This window comes from Netta rufina (genome assembly GCF_964035555.1).
Source record: "Netta rufina genome assembly, chromosome: 3".
Classification (NCBI taxonomy): Eukaryota; Metazoa; Chordata; class Aves; order Anseriformes; family Anatidae; genus Netta; species Netta rufina.
Genome location: NC_140125.1, coordinates 54,226,189 through 54,249,727, shown reverse-complemented (window position 1 = coordinate 54,249,727; position 23,539 = coordinate 54,226,189). Strand labels below are relative to the sequence as shown.

The 23,539-nt window shown below is 36.1% G+C and overlaps 1 protein-coding gene across 1 annotated transcript in view; it reads right to left on the bottom strand.

Annotated features, from left to right (window-relative positions):
* The window catches only part of ESR1 (estrogen receptor 1), a 139,696-nt gene that overhangs the window by 22,674 nt on the left and 93,483 nt on the right, over positions 1-23,539 (bottom strand). Inside the window, exon 6 of the mRNA XM_084285268.1 lies at positions 9,259-9,397. Within this exon, the coding sequence (XP_084141394.1) occupies positions 9,259-9,397 (139 nt within the window). The remainder of the gene's footprint in view (positions 1-9,258; positions 9,398-23,539) is intronic.

Genomic DNA, 23,539 nt, shown 5'->3' with positions numbered 1-23,539 from the left:
ACCTCTTCCAATACTGATGAAATTACCAACACACCATTCTCAGGTTTGCTAAGGTTTTCTGGTGTCTGTTCTGAACCTAAAGTGGTGGCTTATTCAAAGACCAAATGGGAGATTTTAAAATACAGCCAATAAGGAAGAGGGAATTCAGGAAGACTAGGAGTGGACAAAAGACAGAACAGAACCATCAGCACAAAATACAATTTTTATATACATTAGTGTGTTCTATTAATAGACATTGATAAACACTTTCTACTCCTATGTGAAGTGAAGCACTAAAACATCTTGATAATGTATGCTATCAGGAAAGCTTCATCTGTAGTGGTTTTAATGCCAAATCAAACACATCCATCTGAATGTCTTAAATATTGCCAAACTGGTTTTGGAGAACCACTTAACTACTTGAGGACTCCCCCTTTTCTACAATGCTATGCTTTATCAATAGTTAAAAAGTAAGGAAAACACTATCTGCAGTGAAATTTTACTTCAGACCATCCTGCATTAAAGAAGGGAAGGGAAGACTGACTGGCTTGCAGTTCCCCAGATCTTCTTTTCCCTTTTAAAAACTGGGAGTGATGTTTCCCCTCTTTCAGTCAGTGGGAGCTTCACTAGACTGCCACAACTTCTCAAATATAATGGACAGTGGCTTAGCAACTACTTCTGCTAGTTCCCTCAGGAACTGTGGATGTATTTCATCAGGTCCCTGTGTTGGGTCTGTCTGGGATAGAGTCACCTTTCCCTGCAGCAGCCCACACAGTGTTGTGCTCTGCATTTGTAGCTCGATCAGCACTGATATCACTCCAGTGTTGTGTCTATTGCTGCATAGTGCTGGCACAGCATCAGGACTCCTTCCAAGCCCCCAGGAGCCAGCAGGCTGGGGGTGGGCAAGTGATGGGAAGGAGACATCGCCAGGGCAACTGACCTAAACCAATCAAAGGGATATTCCATAACACCTGATGTCACACTCAGCAATAAAAGGGGGGGGCTCTCGTGGGGGAGGGGGCGGTTCGTCCTGAACAACCACTACTCATTTTGAGGCCCTGCTTCCCAGGACGTGGCCGAACATCGCTCGTTGATGGGAAGTCGAGAATATTTTTTCTTCCTTCTCTCTGTGCTTCTGCGCGAACTTATTGTTTCTTTGGTTTGTTTGTTTTTTGCTTTGTTGTGATTTTGTTTTTTTTCTCCCCATTCTCTTTCCTTTTAATTAAACCTTTCTCATCTCAAACCTCGAGTTCCCTATGTTGTATTTTCTCCCCCTTTCTCTTTGAGGAGACGGGGAGTGAGAGAGCGGTGGAGCTCAGCTGCCCACCTAAGTAAAACCACCACAGTCCCATGGACTTGTGCACCTTTAGGTTCCTTAGCTGGTCTCAAACCCGACCTTCTCCTAAACTTCTTCTCCTAATTCTTTTCCTTGTACTATCACTAGATACCAGGAAGAAATGAGCACCACACCCTCTTTGGGACATGACTGTACTTCCATCTCCTCTACACTTTCTATTTATCTTTGCGTTGTTTAAGAACTCCTTATTCATTCATTCAGGCCCTCTGCCACTCTTGCTTGACTTTCTGCATGTCAGGATGGACCATTTTTGAGGCTGGAAGAGGTGATCCTTGAAAATCAACCATCTTTCTTATATCACTCTTCTTTCTGTAGGACTGTATCCTACAAAATTCTTCCAATCAGGTCTCTGAAACAGTGAAACTCAGAACAGTGTTTGGATCCTGCTCTTTGGTTCTTGAACTGTACTGTTCCATCATCAGTCCAGCAAGGTCTGTCCCCAGTCTTCACACCTTTGACTGGTTCTTTCTTTTCTGTATAGCTATGACATCAGGTGAAGCACCTCCCTATATCAGCTCTTCAAGTACTTGTGTTATAAATTTATCATCAAGCAATCCAGAAAGCCCCTGGATTGCTTGTGTCCTGCTGGGTTGTCCCTCCAGTAGCCCATTAATCCTGACCTCAGCTGGCTCCTCATCCATTCCTAGCAAGATCGCCATGCATTCCCAGTGCTCACTTACACACAAGGCAACTCCCCTTCTTGCTGGCACAGCGTGTCCTTCCTAAAGAGTCTGTAGCCATCATGTGCAGCTTTCCAGATGTGTAAGCTGTCCCATCATGTCCCTGTGTTGCTAACGGCATCATAGTCCTGCAACAGCACATAGACTTAACACTTAGGCTGGACCTCTTTCTACCTGGTTCTGGAGAGACCTTGAAATCAAGGTTTCTCCTGTCTATGTTACCCTGAAATTGCCAGCACAGTCTACCACCTCCCTCAATGGATTTTTGGGTCGTCACCTCCCCTATCATACTCAGTTTAAAGCTCCCTTCACCAGGTTGGCCAACCTGGGGACAAGGATGCCTTTGTCCCCACTTGGTAAGATGGATCCCATCTCTTCCTAGCCATCCCAGTCCTCAGAGTAGGTCCAATGATTATAAAAGCTGAATCCCTGTTTTTGACACCAGGTATGCAAACAGCTGTTGACCTACACAAGACCTTCCTCAAGCCCCTTCCTCAGAACCATGTAGTTATGAACAAGTATCTTTCCTGGCTAGATCAATAAAAGGTTCTTCTACCTAGGCAGTTAAAGTAAGAGTATACTCTATATATCAACACTGATGAATCAGGTTCGAAATATATATACAATTAAACACTGTCATACCTTTTTTTTTTTTTTTTTTTTTTTTTTGAGGCAAAAGATTTTAAATGGACCCATAGATAAGATAAGGGAAATCTCTAAAATGCTGCTATAATAATTATAAGAAATCTGTGGGGTTTTTAATTTTTATTTTTAGCATTTGACAATATTTAAATTAGAAAATTTCTATGAAGGCTGTCGATAAAGGAACAGTAAAAACAATAATTTGCTGAAGAATTTTATACAGGAAGGCCATTTTCAGTTTAATTTATACTCAATCTGAACCACCTTAAAGCTAAAAATACTTCAAAATCTTCGTATCAAAAATTCAACAAAGTTTCATTTTGGAAAGATCAGCATCACAATTCACCATGACCTAGAACTGGGGACTGACCTTCCAAGGTCAGAGTGACTAGATGAACACGCATTCTTAGAAGCTGTATAGAAAATATAGGCTATCTCAAATCCAGAAATGGTTCATTCTCTCTGAAAACTTCTGTGCCTACAAGGAACTCAACAGGGAACTTCTTTTTCTAATGGCTGAAAAATAGGATGATCATAATTGTGGGGTTTTGTTTGTTTGTTGTTGTTTTCTTGTTCAGTTGGTTTTGTTTCTTTGTTTTGAGAGTTCACCACCTTGGCCATTACCCTGAACATCCCTAAACACTAGAAGGATCTTCCTAAGTTATATTTAGGTTTTCTGAATTACAAAATTAAGTAATCTTTACATTTTTCTCCAAGGTCCAGTAAAGACTCTGATTAACAATAACTAGAACTGATCCCCTTGGCATTTTTTAAGATGTTTAACTCTGCCTCTTTTAATAATTCTTTTGGATTCTTTGGGCCTGCAGTATATTAATACACCTCAAAATCCAATCAATAAAGTGAAAGGCGAGGAAGAGTTTAAATCCTCTCAAGAGATTCCTACAGGTTGAAACATACAGTTCAATCGGGTAAGTAGCCTGATTACAGGATGTTTGTTTGAATTGGTTTTCCAACACAGAATCTATTGCTATAAAAGATGCGATTAAAATAATATGTACACATTTTTTCAAATGTATTTTGAAGTGAAAATTTAGATATATTTGCTTAATATGGGCCTTTTCCCTTTGTAATAATAACAGCAGTTAGTCACTGATACAGTGAAGCATCTGTAACCACTTTGCTTCCATTTTTTCTGGTAAGTCAAAGGTAATTAATGCATCCATAACTACACAGTGGGGAAAAATTAAAAAAATATATAAAAATAAAAAAATTTACTCAAGTGTCAGACTGACTAAAAGTATAACGTCCTTAGGCATTTGCAATATTTTACAAGGTGAGGGACTAGCAAAACACACTGATTTCACACTGACATGCTTCAATTGTATCCAGTCTTCTATGAAAATATCTGAATGTGCTATCTTCACAAAAAATATAAGACTTTTTTCAGATGTGGTGAGAAACTTTCCAACCCATGAAATTTTCCATGAAATCCATGAAAACAGTAAGTTATTCATCTGCAGAGCCATACATAGAATTCTGCAAGTTTTTATGCTATTCATGCTATCTGTGGTTTAAAAAGATCCATGGCCTTCTGACATTGCACAATATGAAAGTCAGTAAAGGGAAAAATCTTCAATTGCTACTAGATGAGAAAGAGAAGAATAAGCTTCCTCAAGCACTGGAAGAGGGTGTGAACAGCAGTTTCCACATAAAATAACTGATAAGTCGATTTCTCCATAGAAAGATTGAAATAACCTGGTAGAAATTGCAAATACTGAATACATTTAATTGAGATTTTTGAACACTCTAGACTGATTTGAGGCTAGTAGACTTAATTTTTTTCAATAGCAAATAAAAAAATACCTAGAATATAACATGAGAAAAATAGTATTGGTTCCTTTTAAAAGTATATTAAACCCTGGACTAAACATATACGTGTTTGGATCTGCTGATTTGTAGTAATTACCTCTTGCTTTAGATTGGAAGAGAGGTAACATGGAGTACCATGCTTCTCAACCTGCTCATGACTTTATACAATTCCTATCATTTCTGTTTCATTTTCCTTCTTCTACTGAACTTCACAGACAGATAAGTCAGACTACTTAGTCATTTGTATCAAAACTTATCCGTGTCTTTGCCTATGCAACTCCACTGGATACCCCTCCTGTTTTTTTCAATATCCCTGTTAGATAAGGAAAATCAGAGAAGCATGGTTTCTAAACACAGATTTACACAATGTACTACCAAGGTTCTGTATTATTTTTTTCCCAGTGTAATGATTCCTGGGAGGGGAGCTGCAATATTTTTACTTTTTGAAGTGCTGGTTCCATAGAATTGACTAACGCAACAGTGAGATGGAAAAATCAACTCAGAATGTAGCTTATGATGTTTAGGACTATTCTCTTCCTATATGCATCAGTTTACTTTTGTCTACACAAAGTATAGATCTTGTTTAACACCTTTTGGACATCAAACTAGACCTCCTTTGTACACGTGCTTACCAATTTCTTCAAAGAATATACCTTCCAATATATCTACACCTCATAGCTTCTCCTTACAAAACTCATGGTGACTCTTCACCACTATGTCATGCTTATTCATGCTTCAGCCAATTCAATTCATTTATTTAGACTGTAACCCATCAGTTTCCCGGTAATGGCCATCAGGCTTACTGGGATGAAGTTCCACTAACCTATTTAAAAACTCAGCACTGCTGGTACCCATTTTGCTGGTACTGTTGAAAAGTCATCCACTTCAGGTAGAAATTCAGCTATTTCTATCATGAGGAGTTTTTTTAGATTTTTTTTTTTCAAACTTTTAAGTAATGTCTGATCAGTGTGATATTTCAATGCTTTAAAAATATAATACATTATGACTTTTTCTTACTCCTGAAGAAACATTACATTTTCCTCAAAATTATAAACAGCTTATTGTCGGGCCTGACAAATTTCAGCCCTGGTCTAATGACATTTTTAAGGTCTAGTTTCTTGGGAAACCTCCAGACAGGAAACATCTGTTTCATCCCATTGAAAACCTAACCCTTTACTTCTGGATTTGCCTCATACAAGATACTAATTTTCAAAAATAGTATATAAAAGATTTGCATTTATCCTGGATTTTTTTTTTTATTGTATCAAATGCTATACATTAATTGCAATCTCTGTGAGTGTGCTATAGTATTTCCTTATTGGGTTTATTTTTATAATCTATACTTATTGTCAGTTGAGCTTTTATAATAGCATCAGTTGTACACTGTAAAAATGTACTATGTGACTGGCACACTGCTAAATGTCCTGATTTTGAATCAAGACTCAAGTGTTTAGGTACTGCATTAACTGAAGAAGAAAGGATGCATTATCCCACAGAATACCCTATCTAATTACAAGGCAGAGTGGGAATAGAAAGGGATAATGTGATGATACTCATCCATACAGAATACAATTGTCTAAACATACTGGCAGCTTAATTGTTGTGTAATTATTTTTACAGGCAAAGCAAAATTTTAAGAAGGAACTTAAAGTGGGTAAAAAAGGGCTGCTTTATGGATATTTTCAAGGAGTCTTCCAAATGTGAATAGATACATAGGAAAATTATAGAGGTATTTATTTGAAAATGTAACAAGTAGTGTCACAGAATGGGAAAAGACCCAATAAAACCCAAATAGGAGGAGCAAACTGGAAGAACAGAAATTAGATTTGCTCAAATAAAGGCAAAACAGGAATGGTATTTTTATAGCATTTCAGACAGATATGAACAATGCAAGACTGTATTTATCTAGCCAAGATGGAAAAAGTTGCTGTAGTAAAACTTGAAGTGACCTGAGCTTTACATACAGATGTACACAAACGACAGTCTATCGGACAGAAGGAATCTATCAGATGCAAGATAAGCCTGAAAGTAAAAAATGGAACAGATGAAGAAATCAGAGAGGCTGCCTGGCACTGAATGATCAGACAGGCAGAGACAAAATATTATAAAGCTCTATATTAATGATATTGAACTTGCATTAAGTCCACAAAGACATTGGTTATAGACAGACCAAGTCTTTAGTATCTGCAGTTGGTGACTCTGGACTATAGCCAATAGTTAAATTTACATTTGCACATGCTTTTAACTGCACAGATCAGGTAACAGGGTAAGTGATGGGAATTCATGACAGAAAGCTGTGGATGAAAATACTGAACATAAGTATCCTGTATAGAATATGCAGAAAGTAGCCCAGATGAAAGAAAATGTTACTACTGTATGCATCTTTCCCATTATTTTAGCCATTCAATCATAATTTCATTATTTACATCTATAACAATGATGCATCAAACTTTTTTTTTTTTTTTTTTTTTTTCACTCTTCTTGTGATATATGCCGAAATAGGAAGGAAAGTGGAAGGACTCCACTGGCTTAGTCTTTGAAACAGTCTCTGTTCAGCCCTCTCAAATCTGGCAAATAATATGACTCTGCTCTGTAACACTCTCAAATGGAAACATGCTTAAATCAAATTAACACATAAATTAGTGTTAGCACTAATTAATTATTACATCAATGGTTAGTAAACTAATTCAGTGCTCTCCAGAGTCAATTAATTTATTATTTCAGTTTTGGCAAATATCCCTAACAAGTAGAGGGAAGAAAGTATATGGAAACACATTTCTTATTATTTGAAAATGATAACATCTCATAGATTGAGACTTTTAGAAACAGTCCTGTTTAAAGGTCAGAAAACAAGGAGTCTGCTTTGGTTATGAAGTAAATTAATTTTTCACCTCTAAAGCAATATGTGTTTCCACTTACATGCAATTGTTTCTTTTAATCCATCAGAGACTTGGTTTAAACTGCATGAATCAACTGTTCAGACTTTTTTTATTGTTCATAGTATGGGAATTTTTGGTCAAGAAAGACCAAAGTTTCCTAAGCTCTTTTTCTTAGCTAACAGGAGCAAAAATGGTACTCCGGCTCTGTTCTTCAGTTTTAAGTTTTTTCACACAGCCTACATTACAAAATGTGAAACAGACTAGTTAGTTTTTGGAGGCTAAATTGCAATTTACAGTATTTTTCAATAGCATACTATATTTGCTTTCCTACAGTAGAACTTTTTCCTTTTTATGGGCACTGAGAAATTATTTTAAAACTGATGTGTTTCTCTATTTTTTTTGCCTTGTCTAAGAAGAGTATATTTACATTTAAGCAAGTAGATACATTCTGCACAAAAAAAAAAATGTTTTCTATGATTTTTTGCACATCTTTTGAGTACATTAAAGGAGGCTGTAGAGAGGTGGGGGTTGGTCTATTCTCCCACGTGCCTGTTGACAGGACAAGGGGGAACGGGCTAAAGTTGCACCAGGGGTGTTTTAGGTTGGATATTAGGAAGAACTTCTTTACTGAGAGGGTTGTGGAGCATTGGAATGGGCTGCCCAGGGAAGTGGTGGAGTCACCATCCCTGGAGGTTTTTAAAAGATGTTCAAATGTTGAACTTAGCGATATGGTTTAGTGGAGGACTTGTTAGTGTTAGGTCAGAGATTTTGAAACCCTTACAAGAGATAAAATTTTTCTGCTAGCAAGAGTTATGATTCAGTCACCTAACTAATGGTTGCAGTTGCTGAAGGAACTGCCTTTGACTCTTTGCTGCAATGCCTCTGCAGCTAAGTAATGAGATCAGTAACATTGCCAGATCTTAGCTGCTTCACATTATAGCCTAGCTCTGCACTATGTGACCAATGTCCACGCATAAGGTCTCTGCTGCCAACTGTGCTATGTGGGTGTCTTCAACATCAAAAAAGAGTACTACCAATAGTTAGGATATCTCCATCTTAACCAACTGTTCCTGGGTTTGCCACAGTCATATGTCAAATCCCCTGCTCACTATTTATTCTGCTTCAATGCACTTTCTCAAGGTTAAATATTTCCATGACTGGAAAAAGAAAAAAAAAAAAAAAAAAGAGAGAGAGAGAGAAAGAGAGAGAGAGAGAGTTTGCACTAAAATTGCTAGAATTCCTGTTTTGATTTTGTGAAGACTGACAGCTGAAATCCAGAATATCGTTGTATGGCAGAGAAGCATATTTTTCTCTTTCACATAGAAACAACTACAGCATCTCAGCAAGACTATCTAAAAAGGCTTAGAGAAGCAAACAGGTGTGCATTTTCCAAATTTGACTCCAGTATTCAGAAGAAAAATAAAAATCTCAGTGTAAATAAATAAGATTTCAACTTAGAGCCATCAGGATTTTCTTACAAAATTATGGCTGGCTGCCTGAATAAACCAATTTTAGCTAAGACTGGCTAGGAGGATTCTAGGTAAGCAGAAATAATTATCTGGATTAAAGGGATTAGTGTTCCAGATTTATTTTTAATTTAATTTAGCTTTGCAACAAACTGTACAAATTATAACAGGAGTTTTCGTCTGCTTTTGAAATAAAGTACTTCCAGCAGCAGGTGACTTTCAGATGTTTTCTCTGTCTAGCAAATTACCAACATCATTCAACAGAGTAATTCTAGATATTTTAGAGTTTCTTTTCCAGTCCCACCAATGAAAATCCTGCTTAATTTATGACGAAATTGTAGTATCAGCAAGATGTCTACAAACTAGAAATTAATCTGATTGCAGTAGAAACAAATCAAATAATTAACAGCAATACTCAGACTGACCTGTCCAGTAATAGATTAGGTGCAAATAAAAGCTTTCCTGGGTGTTCCATGGAGCGCCAGACTAAGCCAATCATCAGTATCTCTAACCAGGCACATTCCAGTAGATGGACCTGATCATGGAGTGTTAAATCCACAAATCCTGAAAGAGTAAATAGGAGACAATAAAAACATTCTTGTTTTGTAAGTGGAACAAAATTTTTCAGAGAACCAGGTTAAAAAGTGCATTGGAGCTGGATAACCAAGAAAAAGCAATAAAAAAAAAAAAAAAAAACAAAAAATTGTCCTTTTTCAATTTTCTGATTGAGATTTGTGTATTTTCAGGTTCACTATGTCTTTATCCTATAAAACATTCAACACTTTCTAGCAGTGTAAGAGCCAGGTTAACATAGTACTGTGTCTGGCTGGGATGGAATTCACTTTCCCTACAGCAGCCCATACGTTGCTGTGCTCTGCACTTGTAGCTAGAACAGCACTGGTATCACACCAGTGTTGTGCCTATTACTGAGCATTACTGGCACAGCATCAGGACTCCCTCCAACTCCCCCAGAGCCAGCAGGCTGGGGGTGGACAAGAGGGGAGGAAAGAATATCACCAGGGCAACTGACCTAAACCAACCAAAGGGATATTCAATACCATACAATGTCACAATCAGCAATAAAATATGGAAAAAGGAAGAAGAGAGTGGGCTCTCATTGTGAAAACGTCTGTCCTCCTGAACAACAGCTATGTGCGTTGAAGCTCTGCCTCAAGGATGTGGTCAAAAATCGCTCGTTTGTGGGAAGTAGAGAGTAATTTCTTTCCTCTGCACTTCCATACAGCCTTTGCTTGCTGGTGTTTGGTTTTTTTTTTAGTTATATAAGCTTGCTAAGAAGGAAATGTGTAGAAGTTCCCTCAAACAGAATAATTTTCAGAACAGTTGGCAGTATAAATGTTTTAATGGACACTTCTGAGAGCTAATCAGTCCATTCATAAACAATCATTAAACAAAACAAAACAAAACAAAACAAAACAAAACAAAAAAAAAGAAACAGAAACAGAAATAAACAGCTTTGACATTTCTGAAATAAAACTCATCTATCAATCACTAGGAGTGGGTTTAGACCAAAGTAGCATTACCTGCTGTTTTTATGAAGGTGGTAAGTATTTAAAAAAAAAAAAAAATGTCCTTTTTTTTCTTGTATTTTTCCATTTATTTCGAAATGTAAAGATGAGTTTCAGACTTCACAGTGATGGAATTGCAGTTGCCTGAGTCACCAAACAGCCTGAATCAATAGAGCTAAAACTTAAAATAGTAAGATTATTAACTACTAAGCATTGATTATAGCACTTAAGAATGAAACTGGCAGAAGGAAATTGTTGTCTATATATGGAGAACAAACAATAAACACTATATTTCCTATTAAGTATTGCCTTAATACAACAGCACACCATATAATATTTTTATCTGTGAATTAAAAGAACCACAGCAATGCATGGGCCCAAGTCCCCGTGTGATATTTGAAGTTTGTAGCCAGTTCATATCAGTCAGTTTTGTCATCATTTCACATGGCTGCATACTATTCTACATTGGATTGTTTTGACTTGCAGAAGAAATGAGTTTGTTGCAGCTGTGGTAATTCACTTTGCTCATTCTACAGTATTCTGGATGCCAAAATGTTTGGCAGCCCTGTAAACTTCGAGTCATACCTCAAGTCTAGATTCAACCTACGTGCAAGAACAAACTTACTTTTAACCAGTCTTTTTCATCCAGAGTTTTTCAAAATATATGAAAAACATAACAGTAACATGAAAAGTCATTGAAATATATCTACATGTGCTGGGAAAGGTGATAACTGTGTGCTATAGCAGAACCCAAGCAGGAACTAACAAATCTCATAGAACTTCAAACACTTATTCAGCCCTGTCTTTAGTATGCTGAACAGAAGTCCTTTCTTCTTTTATTTCAACTTAATGTAGTCAAAGAAACAAACTGAAAATAAAGTATGTATCTTTCCAGCTGAAAAGGGGCTGCATTTTTCAAAGCACAGAACTATAAGGAACTATACCCTTTGTACAAGGGCATTCTTTTTCTGATATAATTCTCCTTTCTCACTTCACTGTCTTGGTCTTATTTTTACTACAACTTTTTAAGCCTTTTTAAGCACTAGGTTTTCATTAGTTCTAATTTTCCCTAGCCCTGCATACAAAATTTCAGATTGCACTGAGGTTATGTGATCTGCATAAAAACTAAAGAGAAAAAGTAAAAAATAAATTACGTCAGGAGTTTTGCTAGTCTGCTTTGAGAAAAAGAAGAATACAGCAATACAATGTTAAAATAATTTAAAGTAGCTAAATATGAATATTTTGCATTAAAAAGTCCTAAAAGACCACAACATTCTTGCTACCTGGAATATTAACTTCGATTTCAATTAAGTTTCATCAGAAAACTAGGATGAAAAATAACACTGATGATGTGTCTGTATTTTAAAGTCTTAAATGATCTGTCAGTCTTACAGTTTTGGGTACTATAATAAAACAGGTAACACAAGCCTTGATTATCGAAGGTTTAAAAGTCTGTAATATAATAATGCACAAGAATTCATAGAAACATGATCAAATTAACTTGTTGGCTTTTTAGATGATATTATACATTTAGTTTATAAAAATAACAGTTTTTATGAAACATACTTTTACAAAACATTCAATTTCATGAAAATATGCAACAGATAAACTGAATTCAAGTGTTTTAAGTGACACATCTCAGTATGCAATGGTAAAAGAGTAATGAATTGAATTGAAGTGATGTGTTTCTAGAGGAACCCCATACAGCTTACTTCTTTATCTTGAGCATTTTTTTAACAATGACATGGGAAAAAGCAGAAATCATAATTAAGTTGATATGAAGGCATGTGGAAAATAAAATAACAAACAGGTTAATAATGTAAGCTATCTAGCTCACTTACTAGCTTCATCATAAAATAAGATATAAACAAAAAGTATAAAGAGAGAAATTTAAAACTAAGAACATTAGGGATATAGACAAGATGTTTGAGCTTACAGTGGGAAACTGCATCTATAAAACCAATAAATTTTATAAAAACCCAGGCAAACTCAAAAAGAGTTAGGAAGTTAAATTACCTCCATGCTACGTGAATCTGGTAGCCATTCGTGAAGGAGGATGAGAAGTTGGACAGAATGATAAAGGTCAAAACGATGAAAGCATTGAAAAACATGCCCTCTAGTGAGGAAAAACAGGAATTTAGTTACTCTTTAAGCCAAATAGGTTAAAGAGTTAAAAGACTGCAAAGTGTAAATACCTAAAGAAAAGGAAAATTACATTACAAATGGTAATGGTATAACACACAGAAGCCCACAGTGGAACTTAAACCTGCTCCACGTCCGACTAAAAACAAGAAGCCATTGTTAACAAAAGTAATTATCTGAGCAACATACTAAGGTTCCATGAATTTTCTGTCATTTGAAATGCTAATCAAGATTTAATTATTATTTTTAAGAAATATTCTTGTTCAAGCAAGTTAATTCAGAGTAATGTTATGGGAGGTTAAATTAAATGAATAAATCTTTAGTCACTTCATCATTCAGAGCAAGCTGCACTTTAATTTTACTAAAATTATGTGTTGATGTGCACTGAATTCCCAAATATCAGTGTTCTTTTAGTGGTGGCAAGTTTTGAAAGAAAAAAGTATTTCTGAATTCCAAATGTTCAGTTATTGTTCCTTAAGAAAAGAGAAGGACCTTGACTTCACTGTTGATAAACTAATTGCAGCTTATTCCATATAACCTACATCTGATTCCATCTACCAGAATGACCAATTGAATGATCTTATGACACATATCAATATGTGTCCAAAAATCTAAAGATCTAGATTGCCATTAAGCTCTTCACACATCATGTCTGTCAGAAGCAAAACACAGATTAAAAGCCATGTCTGGAACGTCCCTGTTTCATACGCAGATAAATTAATGGTATTTTTGAGTGATTGCCAACAGAACACAATAATTGTTCCATGAACTTGTGTATAAATATGGAAATTTGAACTTCTGAAAAGCCAGAAAGGTGTTCTGAGCACTCAGCTAAGAGTAGGTGGCAATTAAATTGGTTATGTGCAAAAACAAAAACAGCAATGTTCAAACTAAACTGATTATACTTGCTAATTTAAAGCAACAGTGTCAGTGATAATATGATACAAATCTCTCTCTTCTAGACGGTACTGGAAGAGGCAGCAGATCCATGAAAGTGGGAATTTTGGTCATTGTCCAAAGGGACAGATTACCATGAAAGAACACAATGACTGCTAGAAGGAGAATTAGGTTTAAAAAGAGAGAGAGAGCACAACAACAACAAAAATACATCTACTCTTGAAAACAGAGAAGAGGTTTGCAGTAGGGAGCAACATAAAGCTCAGATGGTTTTCATTTATTGCTACTGTAACATGTATTGTGAACCCTGCAGTCTTCTGGATCAAATACCAACAATATATATATGTCATATTTTACCAGTCCAATATTTTGAAACCAATAAATTCATGATTAGTCTTAATTATTTTTGAAATAGTAAGTAGCATCCAATTTTGTCAGAATTTCCCTAATAATTAACATTCTCAGAGACCCAATGATTGCAGATTTACCCCTACAACAATAAATCCTCCACTAGGTACTTATTAATATTTGGGGATCTTTAAATTATTGGCATTTCACAGCTTCTGCTATGACTCAAGAAACAATTATACAGTGTCCAGACTATTCCTCTTCCCACAACAAATGATAAAACAATCTTCTTTTTTAATCTGATCTATCTGTAATCCTACTTACATGTTTATACCATATGTTTTAATTACCATGAGTGCCTAAAATATAAATCTCAAGCAATTTTTGCAAGACTATAAACAAAATTGTGCTAATGACTCTGCCTCCAAGTGTTCTGAAAGAAAGTAAAACAAAAGCAGTAAAAAGCTTTAAAAGAAATACCAAAGGTCCATCTAGCAAAGTATCCAATTTACAACAGCAATTGATACCAGATGCAGAACATACAGCAGGAAAAACATAAAGTCATGCTTCTAGAGATGCTTTCTCAGGCTCTCGTGGTATGTGACTCAGGGACTTCCTGAGCCAGAGATCGTCTTTTTGTACTTAACGTCCCTCAACTGTTTTTTCCTCTAGTTTGTTGAGTTGCTTTTTGAACCTATGTAGACTTTTAATCCACTTCAGATTTTTTATATAAAAAGTTTCACACCCTAGGTTAACACTGTGAAAATAGTAATATATTCAAAAATAAAAATAAAAATAAAAATAAAAATCACTAACTTTGATTTGATACATCTAGTTATTTTAATGAAATATACCATCATTCCCTCATTATCTCACTGCCAATCTTCCCTTTTTCAAAGAGTTTGTGCATATTCAAGCCATTCCTCACATTAAAATTATCCTAATTCATCACTGTCCTCTGAGCATTTTCCAGTTCAACTATGTTCTTTTGGAGACAGTGAGACTAGGACTGCACAGTTTTTCACTGGCTCTTTTCTTTATCACCCTAGCCAACTTAATATTACCTGTAATTTTTAACACTGCTATTCATCCTTTTATTCCAGATAAATTATAAATATGCTGAACCTCTTGGACTGCAAAGGTTATGTCATTTCTAAATGTCCTGCCCTCTTGTATGGGAGGTCTTTACCTTGATAGTAAAGAGAATTTTTAGAATCTCTTCTACAGTAAAAAAATACAAAATGCTATTCTTTACAAAAATGGCCTGAGAAGGCAGAACATTCTTACACCACATCATATATCTGCATATATAAACTGTTCTCTTCTTTTATCTTATTGCAGTGTTTTGAAAAGTAGCAACTACAGGAGAAAGATGTTATTTTCATCTTAACACAGTATTTCAGCTATGCAACAGGCATGTAATAGGGCACATTTGGAAGAAACACAAATTAGGTTGGCAAAGACAGCAGGAAAGTAGTGGTGAGTGCTTCTACCTGAGAGATAGCAACCACTCCATAAAACAGCCAAATTAAGATATGGTTTATATGAACAAAATATCTATGTAGATAAAATAAACTGAAAAAATAATCTCTACAGCAAATTCTTTCGAGAAACAGACAGAAAAAAGCAAAACAGCACCTGTTTCTCTTAACCTAATGGGCATTAAAGGATCAATAGCTCTGTCATGATCATTTGATCAAGATGAGAAATTTGTGCTTGCTGTAGGGCCAGTGGGTCAGCGCCAAGACTTTCCAAGCCGAGAGTCAAGCAGAGACCATATCTCTGCATTTTTCTAGCACATAAAATGACATTTTGGTCTGAATTTACACGGATCGCTCAGATTCTTCAACCTTTAAGGCAGAGCCAGGCAATCTCTTAGTCCAGCTGAGAAGTTTTCACCCTGACTATAGCCTTGCCCATACACAACAACAGGGCAAACGAGAGTTCAAGGAGAAGTGAATCAGAGAATCATAAACACTATTTTCCATGAGTCTCAGTATTCACAGGGCTATTCCTGTAATATTCACAGGGCTTATTTCTACCTCATTACACAGATCTTCAGACCAAAATTATAACCAATTTTTACTAAGTTCTCCCTCCTTAGGGAATTTAATGGATGGCATGGTCATATAGTCTTGTTTACACAATTCCAGTGTTTTAAATCAAGCTGTGTTTTGAAGAGTGAAGATCAAAAAGTTCTAAAATTCAACATTTTGAATACAAATGTTTTGGTAACAAAATAAATAGTATGACTGATACATTTTTCTAAAGGGACATTACTTTTTTTTCTATAAATGGGATCAGGAAAAAATAGTTGTAATTTGCTAAGTTCCTGAGAGAAAAGTTTGAAAGGCAAACACCAAGCAAATGGCACACTTTGTCAACTCTTTCAGAATTCTGTACTTTCACTGCCTGTATAATTATAATATATTATAATACCTTATAAATTTTTAAACTTATAAACTCATAAATTGTCTCCTCTAAACCTAAGAAGTCTATCAGAAATGAAGAGATGAGATCAGAGAAAAGACCATTTGCTGTTAATTCCTTTTAAAAAATTTACATTTGTCATTTTAAACTCTAACAGCTCTAAACCCCTTTCTGTATTATAACAATTACAATTTACAGCCATAAACATAACCTGAGTTAGGGATGTTGCAGGGGTCAGTTTTTTCACTTTTATTTCAGATCCCATTTCTAGAAGCTGGTCAATCTGCTTCTACCTAAAGGCTTCACCATGGCAATTCAAAAATGCATTTCTCAGTTGAAGGAGAACCATTTCAACCATTTTGCAGGAATGTGTAAAGTTCTTATGACTTCAGTCAATAACTTCTCTTTGCACAAAAGTGCATATTTTTTCAGGCCTGCCCAGTCCATATCTTTTCAGGATGAGGAGACTAAAAGGTTCTTGAGGCCATTCCTGGTCCAAATAGCTAATGCTTCATTCAGGACAGGAATCTCTCCTTCCTTCCTCAGATACATACCAGTCCGAACTATTACACAAATGTTCCCTGCATACCCAAGATCTAGTAAATACTGTCCTACATCAAATTTCCTATGCCAAAGCAAGCTAGTGGAGAAGCATACAAGTGGAAGTTGATCTATTCAAAGCCAATACTTTGTACCAAACACAGTCTGGATTTAGGTCCATGAAAACACTTTACTGGTAATAACAGATAATTACCACTGGTCCAACATACACTTTCATCACCTGACGTTTGCCTGCCATGTTTTTGGGATATACTGCTATCTTGCCTGAGAAAAATGTCAGAGGTCCACAGGACAACACTAAGATGGCTGGCATTGCTCCTGGGGAGATGCACTCAGTGCTGGCCCAGCTGCAGCATGCAGACACCCAATCCAGGAGCCAGCTCCAAGAATGGAAGTTCTCTTGTGGGTTTTGGGGACTGTGAATTCTCACTGCACAGCAGCCCCAAGTAAATTGCTCTTCAAGGTTTGATTGTCTGGAAAAATCTGTCCCAAGCTGGTGGTCAGGCCATGGCTCCAAAGCTCCAAAGCAAAAGATGGAGATTTCTCCCTCACTAGGATGTCCCTTGCACGGATGCAGTTTGGAGAAAAGACAAGCTGTGTTGAAATGTAGCTCCAGACTGTGGCTGAAATGTAGCACAGACATACTCAGTGAAGCTAAGTGCTTAAATTTCCCAACTTTCCTTGCATGTGTCACCATGTCTGCCTTGACTAATAAAGTTTTTATTTTGCAACTGTTTCACTTTGATAAATAAGATTATTCCAGAAAGTGCATTAGCACCACCAGTTAACACAAATATGTTAAGGCCTTCCATCAGGGAACACAATAAAAGTAATCAGCACTCACATAGCACTTTACATTTTCAAAGGGCAGTAAAGCCATTAAGTATTATTAAATGTATTTTATAGACAGAACACAGAGAGGTTAAGTGCCTCATCCAGGAGGCGGCAGGATTAGGATGGAGGTGTGGCAGGCTCTTAGCACACTCTCTAATCTTTTCAGCCACAAAATCTTTAGGATAGAGAAGCCTTCTTAAACTCAAGTGCAAGCTTTCTTTCTTGCAAATCAGGAAAAAGAAGAAAACCAGCAACTGAACTTTTCTCAAAGTGATAAAGGAAATAAAACCTTCAGAAATCAGTTGGAGGAAAACTGTTTAGATTGTGAGGCGAAAACCTGGATGCAGTACACTAAAAAAGCATGAATTCTTTCTTAGGTTTTAACATACTCTATGAGCTAGGCAAGGTAACTGCCAATACTAGAACTTCCTAGACCTAAATTTTCTTCCTCATTTATACAAGTAGTTTCATTAAAAACTACTAAGTCATTAAAATAATAATAAAACCAACAATAATAATTGTATATGATTATTGCTGGTGCAGGTTGCCTGGCAGTTTGCTAGAGAAAGCTTATCATGTTGTCTTTACAAAGTAAGGAGTGATACATGCATGTATTTTCTATACAAACACAAATCAATTCAAAAGAGCAACAAAAATTATGTTAATTATTATGTGACAATTTCCTACAGCACTACCATGCTCATTCATTAAAGCATTTTAACTATCAATCATTTATCCCTGGACTGTAATCTGAACATCCAAGACTCAGGCTACCCTTTAACAAAAATAAGATGCTACTTTAGGGCTCCTTTATCACTGAGAGCTGTTCTTTCTTTCAGGGAGTTCAGGATTGCAAATAAAGTGTGCGGGATATTGTCTACATATTGAAAAAGGGAGAACATAAGCTATTCCCAAAGATTTTAAGTGTAGGAACAATCAACTTCATGGGAAGGCTTTTCATTTCAAGGATGGTCTCTGAAACTTTTCCTACACAGTTGAGGTAGGGTGCTATATCAAATGTATTAGCTGCTGACTAAATCATGCAGTATGAAGTAGTAAACTTTTTTTTTTTTTTTTTTTCCCTCTACAACAGTTAATTCTATCACTCTAAATTTATATTAATATTTAGAACAGTTTTATATTAATATTTAGAACAGTTGCAAGTAGGTTTGTGGATTTTTTTTGTGCACAGTGTTTTTTTTCTTGTTGTTTTGTTTTATTTTATTTTTTTAATTTGTCATACTTTTTAAGAGGTCAGTATGCAAAATGTTTTCCTTCAAAAGCAGATCCAGCTAAAATCATTTGTGATGCTGGCTATGCATTCCTGCCTGACTTTTATGAACACAAAAGACATGCTCATAAATACAAGCTGTACTCTCCACCAGATTCTTCTCCCCCTCCCTCTTCTTCCCCCTCCCCCCCCCCAGGCTGCTGCTCTTCTGGTCTGTGCTGTTCCTTTAACTGTTCATCCAACGGATGAAATAACCCCACAAGAAGAAGCGATGAAAGACATGCAATGGGCAGCCAGGGAACACCAACCACCTTGGATGAACCCTTGTTATAAACCTGCTCCAAGATTTGAGGTCATATCCAGCATGACTCAGATTTTTTTGCATGCTTAGCTGAATTCAGGCCTTTTCACTAAAGTACATGTTTGTGCTCCAATCAGAAACTAAATCAAATATAAATAAGTGATGTGTTTTTTGACTGCCAAGAACCAATCATTTGAGCAAAAGCTTTTCTGAAGCAATTGCTCATCAAGTTTTTAAGAAAATGTATAGTCACTGGATACGGACAAAAGGAAGCAGACTGAAGTGGACTCTTTCACAGTACTGTAAGTGACCACAGCATGACCCTGTGAGATTTCAAATGTATGCTTCAAGACACAGTTATCAGGGGAGATGTTTGAAAAACAAAGATCAGCCTGCAAGACTTGCCAGTTTGCTAGTGGTATTTGCTGCAGCCCAGGCTCATGAAAAAATCCATGAAAAACCTCAGGCCAGACAAAGGCAGTGCAGGCATGCTGCACATGCTAATGGCTGGGTAGCAGGGTCAAGGTGGCAAATTAATTAAACTTGGTTAAAGTGAATCCGAAGACCTCTTCTACCACAGTCAGCTCATTATAACTTCTTCACACCACAGTTTCCCTGCAAAAGCTAGGGTATAAAATATCTCCTTTATTTCATTTTTTATGCTTCTTGTTCTATTGATTAGAAAAGGTACACAAAGGACCTGAAGGTTGTCATTACACATTCGAGAACACTTTGGAAAAGAGATAAAATTATCTTTTCAAGGTAACAAACAGTGATCATCATCAGCTACTCTTTTAAACTAGTATTATTTATTTATTGAAGTAACTAGAAGCTGAAATTAATGATTACTAACCTTATAATTTACCTGTTTCTTAATACATCTAAAATCCTGATTTTATTTTATACTATTTCATTTTTTTTTTTTTAAACTCTTTTTCAATTATATTTTCACCATTTTGATTTCCATCTCCATCCATGGTTGGAATCTTGATAAATGTCAGTTTTGAACTGAAGACCTTTTTTGACTACAACTTTCAGGTGATGGAACTGGGAGGGCTCTCCTCTTTCTTCTTTCATTCATAAAATCCAGTGAACAAAACACAAAATTTTCTGCTCCTCAGTCTGTTTCCTCCTAGGACCTAGGGTACTTACCACTGAACCAATTAACATTCATTTCAGCAGCATCTGAAGCTAGCAGAAAAGCAGACTATTTTGCAGCCCAAGGAAAAGAAGAAAAAACTGTCAGGTCTATACTGAACTTGAAGATTAAAACTGCTTCAAGACCACAAATAGAAACTGCTCAGAACATAATGTGCTGTACCCAAGAAATGGAGCATAACCTCAGAGTTCATGGTCTGGTCATTCTTTATAGTCATTAGGAAATAAAACTAGCTTGACTAAGGCACCTGCATCCATTTTATTTTTTCAGATTGTTCACTTTGGAGAAGTCCTACTTTTCCCTAATGCACTTGTATGTAACAGAAAAAAAAAAAAAAAAGAAAAAAGAAAAGAAAAAAGAAAAAAGAAAAAAAAAGTATGTATACTTTTGTATACATACATGTATATTTCATGTTCATTATGTTGTCCTAACTATACCAAACCAGAAACATACACGTATGTGTGCTCAAAAGTTTTCCCCTCCTATAACATTCACCCCTCCATGACTGGCTTTGAACAGAAACCAATCTCTGAAAAATTATCCAAGAAATTGTAATGACACATCAAAGAGAAAAAAGACAGCAAAATTAATTGCAGCAATTTCCTTTAACTACTACAACAACAAAAGCATTTTAGCAGCTGTGTGGGAGTGTCACCCTATGACAGAGCAAAAGAATACATTGCAGGGAAATCAAGACTCTGGAATGCAGCTGGCCATTTATATTCATTTTGTTGTCCAGGGAAACCTAATAAGTTAGCAAGCAGCATGTTCCCAGAAAACACATCATTCACTGAAAACCCCTTTTTGCATGCTCTCCTTCAACAGATAACAAATTCAAGGAACATTTCAGCATCTACTAAGCAACCTAAGGAAACTCACTGTATGGACCTGTCTGAGGTGTGAACACAAACATTGCTCTTGGAGAACCACCACCTTGTCGTCAACCAACCCAAACTGCTGAGGCACATAATGAAGCTGGAACTTATTGGAAGCACTCTGACAGAATATTTACATTTGTAAGTGACAGATTGACAAGCTTAATACACTCAGGAGAAGTTGTCAACTTTCACAAAATAAATATAAACAAATAAAAACAGGGTGGGTTCTAGCAGGGAACACATAGCGTCCCTCTCAGCTATCTTAGTTTTCAGCACTCCACCAGGCACCTATTGCTACTCAACATTTCGTACCTAAACTTCTATGAAATCTAGGGCCTTTTTTTTGTTTTTCAAAAATTCTCATTTTCATTTTAAGCCAGTGACTAAAATATTCAAAATATTAATTAAATGCATTCCTTTTATCATAAATGTTTTATTTTACCTGGGACAGTTGCTATTTAGCAAAAATATAAAGAAATGTCATTTTTTATTAAGTTAAAAAGATTCTTTTTATTGTTTGGTACTGTCAGGAGACAAAGATATTAATTATTCACATAATCCTGATGGAGACATCTGGAAAAGTTTTGGAACGTTGTACAAGTTCATCCAAACTAACTGGACCTATAAATCCTAATTGTCATCCTTTGTCAGTACTGAAAGGTTGCATGGAATTCCATTACTTAAAAATATCACAGTAATATCTTCTAGCAAGTATGATAGCAGGGATTAAATATTAGAAAAAAATATATATGTAACTTAAAATTCAGCAAGTTTCATCTGGAATTATAATTTGATTTTTTTTTTTCCCCAACCATTAAATTGTAGTAGTTTTTATCTTCTTTCTCATTTACAGAGAAAATGTTATTTATTTTGTTTTTCTTTTCTCTGTTACCTGGTCTGGAATGTGAATTTGACAAATTCCTCATGGATGAAAATAAAACATTTAGCTTGGGTCAAGAAATGGAGCCACTGCTCAGACATAGCCTTGGATATTGTTTTATGACTTGTATCACCCTACTATCACAAATATGACCTGCAAGACACAAGTTTATTGATACATAGAAGACCTTTCCAGGCTGAAGGCTCCTATCCCCAGAGGCAGAAGAACTATGTTTGGTGTAGCATCCATGAGATAGCAAATATGTGCTACTAAAATGATGTTGCCCATATCTGATGATATCCAGAAGGTTTGAGGGGCTGAAGCTCTTCTATACTGCTACAGCTAATATATGCTTATAAACTTCTACAAACACAGTTAAATATAGTCCTACCCCTATAAACATCAGTTACTCTCAATCTGTTTAAAGAATCTGAAGCGAAGAGACAGTGTCACACAGGCAGTTTGTTAATAAAACAGAAATCTTCTCATCAAAATTATACTGAAATATGTAGTAAAGCACCAATATACTTCTGACATCCCAATACCAAATGATTTCAGAGAAGTTACTGATGAGCTAATACCATTATCTCCCACCTACTTAACATCAGCACTTAAAAGATACTCCACAACAATACTAGTAAATAAAATTTCTCCTAGGAAAGCTGGTAACAATTATTCACTGTCAGCAGAAGAAGAGCAGATCTGAATTAATCAGACTGCAATGACGGAGTTTTACCAAAATCTCTCAGAAAGCCCACTGGTAAACAAGGTACAAAAAGCATCATCTGGAGTTCAAAGAAAAGAGCACTCTGACTGAACTGTCTGCTGAAGTAAGATAGTCGGGGAAATATATTTATGTTGCCTGGCAGTGGCTCATTCAAATGTCAGGATCTTTCTCGTATGCTTGAGTACAAGTGGTCCCTTCAGGGAAAGAGAAGGAGAAGAAGGGGAAGAGGATGGGGAAGGGGAAGGGGAAGGGGAAGGGGAAGGGGAAAGAAAAAAATGCATAGAGTGGAACAAAGGTATAAAAACATAGGGAGGAAACATGAGAAACAGATTTCATCTGTTACATATTTTAATATGTTGCAGTGTTTCAGCTTAGCTATAATTCAATTTTTCTTAGAGGGACTTAGGCAGCAGTATCAAAGATTGATTCTTGTGATAGCCTTGCACAATACCTGGATAAAGTAGCAAGCAAAACTCCTGCAAGATATGAGACATTGTGGCAACGAGTAGCATTGAGCAGGAACATGTGGAACATTATAAAAAAATAATAGCAGATTGAATTCATATTTATACCTGTAGGCTAAGAGTCTTCAGATTTGTTTTTGTTTCACAACAGGGATATTTAACATGCTTCACAGCATTCCCATGCAGCAGACAGAATCCTCTAATAGTAGTTTAGGCTTCAATAAACTGTGTTACATTATAAGGGAGTTGTATACCACTGACACAGAGAGACATTGGCAAAGTCAGGAGCAACAGCAGTGTTACTCATTGGTAAGGCAATATTCTTCCC